The sequence below is a fragment of the Nicotiana attenuata genome, chromosome 7 (genome assembly GCF_001879085.1).
Source record: "Nicotiana attenuata strain UT chromosome 7, NIATTr2, whole genome shotgun sequence".
In the NCBI taxonomy this organism is placed as follows: domain Eukaryota; kingdom Viridiplantae; phylum Streptophyta; class Magnoliopsida; order Solanales; family Solanaceae; genus Nicotiana; species Nicotiana attenuata.
Window position 1 is genome coordinate 20086868 of NC_031995.1, and position 13169 is coordinate 20100036.

The 13169-nt window shown below is 44.2% G+C and overlaps 1 protein-coding gene across 1 annotated transcript in view; it reads right to left on the reverse strand.

The window, feature by feature from the left end:
- The window catches only part of LOC109228777 (protein arginine N-methyltransferase PRMT10), a 19045-nt gene extending 17048 nt beyond the window's left edge, over positions 1 to 1997 (reverse strand). The window contains exon 1 of the mRNA XM_019393981.1: positions 1709 to 1997. Coding sequence (XP_019249526.1) covers positions 1709 to 1882 — 174 coding nt within the window. The 5' untranslated portion in view covers positions 1883 to 1997. The remainder of the gene's footprint in view (positions 1 to 1708) is intronic.

Sequence of the window (13169 nt, forward strand, 5' to 3'; positions counted from 1 at the left end):
CCCACCCCCCCCCCCCCCCAAATTGCCAACCTCTCACACCTCTTCATTGGGGCATCCTCTTCACTGGGGCATCTAATCTCCTCCTCTTCATATGCCCGTACCATCTCAACCTAGCTTCCCTCATCTTGTCCTCCATGGTTGCCATTCCACCTTTTCCCAAATATCAACATCCCTTATCTTATCTAACCTGGTATGCCCACAAAATTGTGAGACAAAAAAGAGGCCTCACACAACTAGTGTCAGTTGTATGAGGCACAAAATATAAATTTTCGCACTTTTACTAATGTCTCGGTATTCACAACTAAGAGCCAGTGAATGTACAAACTCTAGCCGAGGCTTTCAATATTTGCCTTATCCACCAGAGTAACCTTTGATAATCATCTAGAACCCCAGGAAGAGACCTAATGTTGTAAAACAATGAACCCAAAACCACCTTTCAACTAAAGCCAAGACCTATCCTAAACATAGCTTGTCTGATAATATCATATAGTAGTAAAGTTTGTGATATCATCACGTAAGATTAACTGACTATCTTCTCAAAAACCACCCAATGCAGATTTTTTGTTGAAGCAAACTACAGAAGTAAACCGCAAGGGACCAAGACAGTGAGGCTGGGAGGTGCATAGATGATCCTACACCATTTCATTCTATTCCCCTTCACAGTGGATATGCAAAATGTAAGAAGTTGGGTAAGCAGATAGGCCAATAGATTTACAACAACCAGCCACTTAACTTCTCCAGTCAAATATAATCATATAGCTACTGCCACCATGGCAGTCAAGATGAAGGGTACCCAATTTAACCCTCTTCTTGGTAGATGAAGGTGTAGCTTCAAATATCATATCACTAAAGCAGTTATTTTCTATGTTGCTCGGACTCTCCGAAATGTCACCGGGTGCGCGTCGGATTTGCAAATGTAGTGCATTTTTGGAGGATCCACACGGGCGTGGCAGCATTTTGGATGGTCCGTGCAACACGGGTTATTTTTATCTTGTTTATCTTCTTAGGGTGTTTATCGTGTGTTTGGTGTGACGGAAAGTACTTCCCTGTAATATATTTTCCAGCGAGAAGTCTCATTTTCTGGTTTTTAGTTGCTGGAAAACATCTTCAACCCAAAATGGAAAAGGCGACTTCCCTGCTTATGGATGGGAGTCATTTTTCTTTACAACATCTAAAATCTTCCTCAATATCACTTGCACCAACTACTCCTTAGATATTATTATCAATCTTTAATACTCAAAAATTTCATCAAAACACTATCAAGTTTGGTGACATTATTATCAATTTTAGCATTTTGAGAATCAAGTTACTAACCAAACACTCAAAAATAAGTGAGTGGAAACCATTTTTCTCCGTAGCAAGCATAAGTCTTTCACCAAAGTAGTTGCTCAATAAACTAAGCCCTTACCACCTCATATCATTAGGTGGCTTCTATTTCAAGTTTTGCACAAAAAAGAATGAGAAGCTTTTTGAGAGTTCGAGAAATTTCAAGAAAAAAGCTACCTGTTTAAGCAAAAACAGCATCAAACAAACAATTTTCCGAAACAATCAAAAGGTAAGTTTGCAAAGAAACTACATAGCAAGGTGTCATATTGGCTACCTTCCCTTCGCAACTTGAAATAAGGATACCGGTCCATATTGAACTATGTACAAAAGTACATCCACATATAGATATAAAACATAGGGAACTACTGTAGTAATTATTTACCTTTCCGATAAAATGATGTTTGTTTTCAAAAATAGCGTTATAGTAAGCATCCATACGAACACGATCAGAAAGCATCTCTTTTTGGTGGTAAAGAAAGGCATATGTGCAGAAATAGTTGGCATAATCGACGCCCTTGTCAACCTTTGGGGCGACGCCATTAGAAGAGCTACCCATGTCAGCACAGCGGCTACCGCTTGGAACTTTGCTATTCAAAGCGCGGCAGAGAAATTTTGGTTCGAATTTTAGGGCAGTAAAGAGTATATGCCTGTGTCTAGCCCTCAACTTAAATGGACAAATGGTGCACTTTCTGGCCGTTGATTCTACGAATTATTATGCTTTTTCTTTGGGATCTTTTCGTAGATATACAAAACTAGTTCCATCGGGCTACCCGGCCCAAATTTAAAGAAATATAATTTGTATTATACATTTTTTTACTCTATAATTAATATAAACGTTAGAAATGTCTTGTTTGCAAATCTTCGTACTTACTAAAATCTTTTAGTCATATAATTTTATAATTCTTAAAGATATAGTTACTTAGGATGAAGGATGTTTGATAGAAGAAATAGAAATATCAAATTAAAGTGTTTGCCTCGAAAAGTGTGAGTAACAATTAAAGGTGATTTGTGGTTTTAAAAATATGTAACTATTCCAATATAGTGAATATACAAGTAATATTAGGTTTAAGTAAGAAGAATTGATGAACCAAACCAATGTTGTTAGAGCAACGGGAACCTCGAGCTCAATTATCTCAGGAGCCTCGAGGTGAGTTAAGAGCAAATAAAATATGAACAATAAAGTAAAAACAATAAAGCTGAAGAACAATTGTGGAGCACAGTAAACGAGAAAAGCAGAGTAGAATGCTCTATTGTAGTGAATGAGATCTGTCTTTACAAAATGATTGGGGTCCCCTTTATATAAAAGGGGAAAACCCTAATATGGTACATTCCTATTATGGTAAAGAATTCTATTGGTACAGTTGTATAACAACCTAGTACGGACTCGTACTATTTCGTACAAATCTTATCCCATAATTTCTGCCCTAATCCACGTGTCCTTGAGAAATTCCCGCTCTTTCTTGAGTGTCATCGAAATTGTACTGCCCTCGAGGTAGATCATGACGGGTCTTCGATTTTCTCCCTCGAGGTATGCATTTCAGATTCGGTCTTTACTTCATGCTGCCCGAACTCGAGCCCGGGGTATCGTTAAGTCCTCGAAGTCGAGCTATCAGATTTCGACCGTATACAGATAGTCCCTGCATTTCTTAGAATGAAAAGATAAGAAACGATCTGATTCTCGCCCCTTCGATGTCCCAATCATGATGTCAGTCTAATGAGATCAGCGGTCCGTGTGATTGAAAAGTCGTGCAAAAGTTACGCCTACACAGTTTTCGAAAAGCCTTTAATGAAAGACGGCTATTGGTCGTCCGTTTAGCTTCTCCAACACGCTTAGACAACCTCTATAAATACTTCAATCCTTCATTCTTCAAACTTTTACTTTTACAATATCATCAAATCCTCTCTGCACTTATTCCTTCCTTGTGCCCATTTCTTAACCATCTCCTTCTCCTTCTTATAAATTTTCACAACATAAATGGCAAAAACTTCTAAGACAGTTCCACAAAAAGAGAAGGCCTCTTCGTCTTTACGCCCGTCGAAGGACAAAATGGTGGTACCTCCTCGCATTGAGGAGTGTACCCCCGGGCTTTATGATACGTCTTCCCATTTCAAGGTCGACAAGCCTGCTTCGGTTCCAGGACGATGTGAACCCATGTCTCGGTATATTAGCTTAATAACTGAACTCAAACAAGTGAAGGCAGATTGTCGTTGGGGAAATGAAGTGCACGTGGAGATCCCTTCAGCTGATGAGGATATTACCACTCACAAAGCGGGGTAACTAAGCGTATACACATACCCATTTACCTTAGGTCCCGTAGATCCTTCTTTGCCCTTTCTAGACCCAGTGATCCTCGATTTCTATCGACAATACCAAGTGACACTCGGCCAAATTCATCCTTCCTTCTGGCGGATTGTTCACCTAACTAGGTACTTTTCGAGCAAAGTCGAGGGGATGTCTTTTACCCTCAACCATCTGATCTGATTGTACAGCCCTCGTCTCTATCGAGGTGGTCTGCTAAATTGCAACGTCGGTCTCCGAAGTCTTTCTTCGCTAGCATCGATGAGGATAAAGACCGAGGGTGGATGAGTTGCTTCGTTCAAGTCAAGACCTCCGACCTGATTCCCGCTGAAACGATGCCGTTCCCCGAGGAATGGAATACGAAGCGTAAGTACAGACCTATCGAGCATGTTTCATTACTTAGACATTTTCCCTTTCCTTTGAACAACTCCCTTTTGATGATGTAGTCGTCGATTGGTATCCAGCTGCGGTTGTGGACCTCCCGAGCTGGGTTCGGCAACTAGCTTCCACTTCCACATATGCCGAGCGCATTTGGCGAATTTGGCCAAAGGCCAATAGGAGGCCAAAAACCACAGTGAGTCCTTATTATTTGGATATTTAAATCCCTTAGTGAAATACTCCTCAGCAATACACTTAACTTTAGGCTTGTGCAGGCCTCGGAGATGTTGTTTCAATGAGGTCGCCCCCACCTGGTGAGGGAGAGACCCAAAAACCTGCCAAGGACAAGAAAAGAAGGAAAGGGTCGCCGGCGGAGTTCCCGAAGCCAAAAAAGGCCAAGCTTCGAAAACCTAGGGCCGATATAGTGGCCTTGACTCCAGAAATTGTTACACCTCCTCGTGCTGAGGACAAAGAGAGAGATGAGGCCGAGGACGAAGATGCTCGCCTATTAATAACTCGGAGAGGAGGATGCACAGATCTTTCAAAGGCTGCTGAGCCGGAGGCCACCGAAGCGGTTCAACCTCAAGCTGAGGAAGTTCTTGGGGAGAGCTCGAGCAAGGTTCTTGAACTGACTAGTGGCAAGAAAGCGCCCCTTCTTGAATGGCACTTGGTCTATGAACTCAGATAACCCAGCCTTAAGGTTCCTCGAAGGCGGGAGAAGGCTCCGATTGAGCCGCTCGAGATGATTGACGTGAATGACTCTCCACCAGGGACATCGTTCTCTGAGAGGCAAATACGGGATGCCCAAGATATGAAGACTCCTGATGTGGGAACATCCCACGGGGAGAATGACATTTTTGGCGAATGCCTTGCTAGGATTGAGGAGGGTCCCAACCTTGATGCCTCGTTCATCCTCGAAGAGGCTGAGAAGCTTCGAAAGTAGGTAAACTTTTACTTGATAACTACATTTAGAGTCAGGTTCTTGCTTTTCTAACCTCCTTCCTTTGTGTTTAGTTTGCGATGCTCTTCAATCAAGCTTTTTCCAAGTCTCGAGCTGAGCTTGCCCGATGTGAAGACGAGCTTAGGAAGCTTATGTCAGAGATGGATGGACTTAAGGCTCTCTATGCCAAAAGAGAGGGTGAACTCAATGATCTTCGGGCAAGTTCGGCGAAAGCTTCCCAAGAGCGGGCCGAGCTTGTTGAAAAGGTAATACAGCCTTCGTGGGCGCATTTTATACTTGTTTGTATTGGCGTCTAATGTTCCACCTTTGCAGTTCCAGGAGAAGGCCGACCTGGCAGAGCAACTTCGGGAGGAGCTTAAGCAAAGTATGGATCACTTGGCCTCCGAAAAAGACAGTCTTCGGGAACAGCTGGCCTCGGTCGAGAGCCAGCTTCGGAGTGCAAAAGAGGAGGGTCATAAATTTATGGAGCTTCATACTGAGACGGCCGCTGAGTTGTCTAAGGTTAAGTCCGAAGCCGATGCATTTGTGTCTTCATATCGAACCGATGCTGCAGCTGCCAATGCTCGGATTAGGGAGATATCTGCTGCAGCTGAGCTTACGTTATCCTGCACCGTCAATCATGCTCGGTTGGAATCTTGAAAGCAAACTCTCGAGGAAGTGCATGCCCAAGGCTTTGACCTTTCTGCAGAAATTGAGAAGGTGAAGGCTTTGGAAAAAGAGGCAGCCGCATTGCTCTCTACTGATGAAGATTCTGTCAGCGACTCCAAGAGTGGGGAGGACGAAGACGAAGTCCCTGAGGAGGAAAAGGCCCCCGAAGATCAAGCTGCCAAAGGTCAGACCATCAAAGATGTAGTTCCGGTGGATCCTCTTTAATTTCTTTATTTTATGTAAGGGCTCCATGGGGGAGTTTTGTAAATATGCTTTGTGAATACAAAGGAACTTTTGTTTCGACCTTGGTTTGTGACGAATCTCATTTTCATTTATTTATAGAAAATTCGCTTGTACAACCCAAATTATCAGCCCGAGTGTTGGTTCGAACTTAGAACGCAATGAACCCTTAGGTTCTTTATTGATTAACATGATGCCTCTTGAGGTCTTAGGTAATTTTCGAGCTTAGATCGAGCTTGTAGTGACGCAACCCTCGGGCCCGAGTTGAATGAGAACAAGGTCTCGAGTCGGACATAAAGTTATCCCTTAGACTTCGTGGATAGTCCCTGAGTGAGAATTTTCTCGAGCTCGGGTAGCCCTTGGGCTTAGTGGTCGAGTGAGTACTTGCTCGAACTCGAAATAAAGTTAGCCCTTAGGTTTCGTGGATAGTCCCCGAGTGAGAATTTTCTCGAACTCGGGTAGCCCTTAGGCTTGGTGGTTGAGTGAGTACTTGCTCGAACTCGAAATAAAGTTAGCCTTTAGGCTTTTTTATATTGGCCCTTAGGCTCTTATACATCAGCCCTTAGGCTCTTTAAGTTGGGGCGGTTCGGCCTCCAAAATGGTTATAATTCTTCCCTCTTTTCGGCTAAAGGACTTAGTGAAAATTTTGTATGCCTTAGCATGTGTTTTTTGTACCCGTTTGGGTTTTTCGAAGGTTCGATTGATTGGATCCTCGTTTATAATTTGGTATGCAACATTAATCCAATACCTCTTGAGGTTTCTTCGAAGGCTGATGTAATCGAAGCCTTCGCATTATTCGAGGGCTGATTATATCGAAGCTCCTTATAATTTGCTTTTGCCGAGGGTAGCCTGATTTAACCGGTTTTTTCAAAGTATATGAAGGACTTTTAGTTTTATGGCGTAATTCGGACGTCTCTGAGCCGCATTATTTCGGCCGTAGCCTTTTCATGTGACCGTAGTCTTTTATATGGTCGTAGCCTTTAGTCCACGAGTGTGATGACCTTGGCCTTAATATCGAGGGGATGCCTCTTTGAGGTCTTGTGAGCTCGAGTGTGCCTCTTTGAGGTCATATAAGTTCGAGTGTGCCTCTTTGAGGTCTTATAAGTTCGAGTGTGCCTCTTTGAGGTCTTATAAGTTTGAGTGTTTGATGACTCGATGTGTCGACTGTCGATGACAGTCCCCGAGTATCCGGGTGCATTTTTTGCCCTTGAGTCGTTTCATGTAGGAATATAAATGTGGAAATAGTAGACTTCTTTGAGGCATAAAATGTTTCAATATAATAAGAATGCTTCTTCAAATGATTGATATATGCTTACATGTTTTGCCGCTGGGGGCTCGACTATTCTACATGGAACAGTTCATTTGACCGTTTGGCCCATTACAACATTCTCCTATCGAGGCCCTTCTTGGCATGAATTGCTTTCTTTGAGAATGCGACCTCCGAGGGTGATGCCCCCCAGTGTTTGAGGTTGATTGAAAAGAAGCCTTGAATACTTGTTGAATATTCCTTAGGTAGCATATAGGTGTTGCCTCGTTAAAAACCTTGCCGGTTAAACCCATTTGGGATAAAACCCGATCTAAGGGAAAAAGAGTGCAACGCATGCTTTAAAACCCAAGGTCTTCAGGCTGAAAGGTGCCTCGATGTTTCCAATCGAACATCTGCAAGGAGTTAGTTTTAAATGAGAATGGAAAAAAGGGGGAGAAGGTCATACCTCAGCAGTAATAGTGTTTGAGCAACGATATATTCCAATTGTTTGGTAGTTGCTCGCCTTCCATTGTGCTAAGTTTGTAGGATCTTTTCCCTACAACTCCGAGGATGTGGTACGGTCCTTCCCAATTGGGGCCTAGTTTCCTTTCGCTTGGGTCTCGAGTGTTGAGAGTGACTTTCCTTAGGACTAAGTCCCCGACTCCGAAATATCAAAGGTTCGTCCTTCTGTTGTAATACGTTTCGATCCTTTGTGTTTGCGCAGCAATTCGAATTAATGCTGCCTCACATTTCTCGTCTAGTAACTCGAGAGAAGTGTTCATGGCTTCATGGTTCGAGTCCTCGGTGGTATACTGAAACCTGACGCTAGGTTCCTCGACTTTTTGACTGGGATCAATGCTTCGGACCCGTATACTAAGGAAAATGGGGTCTCTCCCGTGCTTGACTTTGACGTCATTCGATATGCCCATAGCACCTCGGGCAATACTTCTCTCCATTTCCCCTTTACATCGTCTAACCTTTTCTTTACGTTTCGAATGATGGTTTTGTTTGTGGACTTGGCCTAACCATTTGCACTTGGGTGGTAAGGCGCTGATAGAATCCTTTTGATTTTATGGTCCTCGAGGAATTTGGTCACTTTGCTGTAGATAAATTGTTTCCCATTGTCACATACTATTTCGGCAGGTATCCCAAACCGACATATGATGTGGTCCCATATGAAGTCGATGATTTCTTTTTCTCTTATCTTCTCGAAGGCCTGCGCTTCTACCCATTTTGAGAAGTAGTCAATCATAAACAAAATAATTTAGCTTTACCTGGCGCCGTTGGTAGGGGGCCGACGATGTCCATCCCCATTTCATGAATGGCCACGGGGATAGGACCGAATGGAGTTGTTCACCGGGTTGATGGATCATCGATGCAAATCTTTGGAATTTATCACACCTTCGAACGAACTCCTTGGTATCATTTTCCATGCTATCCCAATAATACCCTGCTCTGATCACCTTGCGAACCAAAGAGTCAGCACCAGAATGGTTCCCACAAGTGCCCCCGTGGATTTCTCGTAATACATAATTGGTGTCCCCGGGTCCCAAGCACACTGCCAGTGGTCCATCGAAGGTTCTTCTATACAACGTTCCATTTTCATCGAGTGAGAATCGAGTTTCTTTGGCTCGAAGTGTTCTCGACTCTTTTGGGTCCGTGGGGAGCTTCTCATGCTTCAAATAGTCGATGTACTTATTCCCAATCCCACGTTAAACTTGTTGAATTAATTTCTGCATGGCCTTCTTCGACCACCGACCTCGATAGTTGGACGACAGTCCCCTGGACGATATCATCTTCTTTAATCGATGACCCCAAGTTTGCAAGTGCATCAGCCTCGCTATTCTGTTCTCGAGGTACATGGTCCAGTGTCCATTCCTTGAAGCGGTGCAATGTCACTTGAAGTTTGTCTAAGTACCTCTGCATTCGATCATCTCGAGCCTCGAAGCTTTTGTTTACTTGATTTACCACCAAAAGGGAGTCACACTTTGCCTCGATGACCTCTACTCCAAGGCCCTTAGTTAGTTTGAGACCTGCAATCATGGCCTCATACTCGGCCTCATTGTTAGTCAATTTAGAAGTTTTGATGGATTGCCTAATGACACTGCCCGTAGGCAGTTTTAAAACAATGCCGAGCCCGGATCCTTTCACATTCGAGACACCGCCTGTGATGAGGGTCCATACCCCCGATGACGTACCCGTTTTTAGCAAGAGTTCCTTTTCTACTTCGGGTACAAGGGTTGGCGCGAAATCGGCCACGAAGTCTGCCAAAATTTGAGACTTGATAGTCGTTCGAGGCTGATATTCGATATCATACCCTCCAAGTTCGATGGCCCATTTGGCCAATCTGCCCGATAATTCGGGCTTATGCAAGACACTTCGATGTGGGTACGTAGTCAATACACATAGGGTGGCATTGAAATATGGTTTTAAGTTCCTAGATGTGCTTATTAATGCAAGAGCTAACTTTTCCAAATGTGGGTACCTGGTTTCAGCATCTCCTAGGGTCTGACTCACATAATAGACAGAAATTGCATACCTTGCTTTTCTCGAACCAACACGCCACTTACCGCCACCTCGGACATGGCTAAATACAAGTAGAGTGTTTCATCCTCCTTCGGAGTATGGAGCAGGGGTGGGCACGAGAGATACCGTTTTAATTCTTCCAAGGCTTGTTGGCACTCCAGAGTCCATGCAAAGTTGTTCTTCTTCTTGAGTAGGGAAAAGAAATGATGGCTCCGATCTGATGACCTCGAGATAAATCGGCCTATGGCAGCTATCCGTCCGGTCAGCCGTTGTACGACTTTCATATTGTTCACTATGGTGATTTCCTCGATGGCTTTGATTTTATCGGGGTTGATCTCGATACCCTTGTTCAACACCATGAAGCCCAAGAACTTGCCCGAGCCGACTCTAAAAGCGCATTTCTCGGGGTTGAGCTTCATGTTGTACTTTCTTAGGATATCGAACGTCACCTGCAAATGGGTCAAATGGTCCTCTGCACGTAGGGACTTAACTAGCATGTCATCAATATAAACTTCCATGGATTTGCCTATTTGATGTTCGAACATCTTATTAACTAGGCGTTGATATGTGGCTCCTACATTTTTTAGCCCGAAGGCCATTACATTATAACAATACATACCATACTTCGTGATGAACGAAGTCTTTTCCTGGTCCTCCGGGTTCATTTGAATTTGGTTGTACCCGGAGTAGGCATCGAGAAAAGTAAGGATCTCGTGTCCTGCTGTAGCATCGATCAAACGATCGATGTTGGGCAATGGGAAAGAATCTTTAGGGCATGCTTTGTTCAAATCTTTGTAGTCTACACACATTCTAAGTTTATTCCCCTTTTTAGGGACTACCACTACGTTAGCTAGCCATTCGGGATATTTTACTTCCCTAATGGACCCTATTTTGAGAAATTTGGTTACCTCTTCTTCGATGAATGCATGCTATACCTCGGACTGAGGTCTCCTCTTTTGCTTCACCGGTTTAAATCTGGGATCGACACTTAGTCTATGGGTAGTTATCTCCGGTGGGATCCCTGTCATATCTAAGTGGGACCATCCGAAGCAATCAATGTTATCGATAATAAATTGAATGAGTTTTTTCTTGAGTTCGGGGGTTAACCCCGTCCCCAGGTATACCTTTTGTTCTGGAAAATTCTCGATCAATATGGTCTGCTCGAGTTCTTCGACCGTGGATTTTGTCGCATCCGATTCCTCGGGGGCAAAGAAGACTCGGGGGATGAGGAAATCTTCTTCTTCGTCCTCGACCACCTGTTCATCGATCACCTATCCCTCGGGCTCAACCGAGGGTATGAGCTGTGATTGCTATTTGGCCACCTGTTTGTCCTTTGACTTTTCCGATGTGGATGGTGTCGATACCGGTGCCAAGTCGTGTACTGCAAACATCTCCTTAGCTGCATGCTGCTCTCCATATACTGTTTTCACGCCATCCTTTGTTGGGAACTTCATCATTTGATTAAGGGTCGATGGCACCGCTCTCATGCTATGGATCCATGGCCTTCAAGCAAAGCATTATACCTCATGTCACCTTCGAGGATATGAAATTTGGTGTCTTGTGTGGTTCCAGCCACGTTGACTGGGATGATGATTTCTCCCTTTGTTGTTTCACTTGCCATGTTCAAGCCATTCAAGACTCAAGATGCTGGTATGATTTGACCGAGCAACCAGAGCTGCTCCACGACCCTTGACATGATTATATTTTCCGAACTACCTAGATCCACGAGAACACATTTAACTTGAACTTTATTTAAAAGGATAGAAATTACCAGTGCATCGTTATGAGGCTGAGATAAGGCCTTGATGTCTTCCTCGCTAAATGTGAGGGTGTCCTCGGGCAGGTAGTCCCGAGTCCGTATCTCCCTTGTGATGGATACTTTGGTACGTTTGAATATCGGTCCCTGTGGTTATGACATGTTGAGGTTCTTCAGGTTCATTCTTCTTGTTTGCATCTCTTTCTCGGAAATAGTCCTTGGCTCGGTCGTTGAGAAATTCTTGAAGATGCCCCTTGTTGGACAACCGGGCTACCTCCTCTCTAAGCTTCCTGCAATCCTCGGTCCAATGCCCATGAGTACCATGATACTTGCACATCAAGTTGGGGTTCCTATGAGAAGGATCGGTCTGTATAGGCTTGGGCCATCTAGTATCTCTAATTTTGCCAATGGCTGAGATGATACCCGAGGCATCGACGCTGAAGTTGTACTCTGATAATCGGTGTGCCTCCGTCGGTCCCAAGTGCCTATCAAACCCGGTATTGTTCATGAGTCCCCGGGAACTTTGATCTCGATCTGCTCTTCAATTATTCCGAGGTATGTTACGCCTTGAAATGTTCCTTCGATCCTCGACGTATGGCTGATATCTTTCCTTATTCGACCTTGACCCCCTGTCTGTATTTCCTGACTCTTTGCTAGTAACCTGCTTGGATAAACTGAGCGAACTGAGCCCGAGGGGGCTCCCTACTGGTAATCCCCAACCCTAATTTTTTATTGGTACCTGTTATGCACATCCGCCCAAGTCACGGCGGGATACTCGATCAAGTTCTGCTTCAGTTTCTTTGAAGCTATTGAACTTCATTCATTTAGCCCCTGAGTGAAGGCTTGTACGGCCCAGTCATCGGAGACCGGTGGTAACTCCATTCGTTCTGACTGGAAGCGAGAGACAAATTCCCTCAGAGTCTCGTTCTCCTTTTGCTTTATTTTGAATACATCGGACTTCCTTGTTGCGACTTTTATGGCACTGGCATGTGCTTTTACAAATGAGTCTGCCAACATGGCAAACGAATTAATAGAGTTCGGGGGTAAGTTATGGTACCAAATCATGGCACCCTTAGATAGAGTTTCCCCAAACTTTTTTAGCAAAACAAACTCAATCTCATCGTCTTCCAAATCATTTCCTTTTATGCCACAAGTATATATGGTGATGTGCTCGTTGGGATCAGTGGTCCCGTTGTATTTTGGGATGTCTGGCATCCGAAACTTCTTCGGGATAGGCTTCGGAGCCGCACTCTGGGGGGATGGTTTTTGCACGAACTTCTTCGAGTCCAGTCCTTTCAAAATCGGAGGTGCTTCCGATATTTGGTCGACCCTTGAGTTGTATTTTTCTACCTTTTTTTTGTTGTCCTCAATCCTATTTTCTCCTGACTCGATCCTCCTCGTGAGTTCCTCGAGCATTCTCATGATGGTGGGGTCAGTTCCCGAGCCGTTGTTGCTTGATCTCTCCGGGGTTGGCTCAACATGATGAGCGGTTTTTGGCCCAGCCACGCTCAGAGTCATTTGCTGACTCTGCAACTGGGCAATAGCAACTTGTTGTGCTTGCAACATCTCAAAAATCACTTGTAGACTAACTTCTCTTTCTCCTTGAGCCTGTGTCCTCTGAGAGTCAGGTTGATCCCCTCCGCGTACACTTCCTTCGACATCGGTGTCCAAATCGACGTTTACGGCAATGTGTTAACCAACATCGACGGGATTCGGCGCTGGTGCTACCCCAATGTTTAGCAGTGGAACACCGGTCCCTGCAGCTGTTGCATTGTTTTCTCCATGGGAT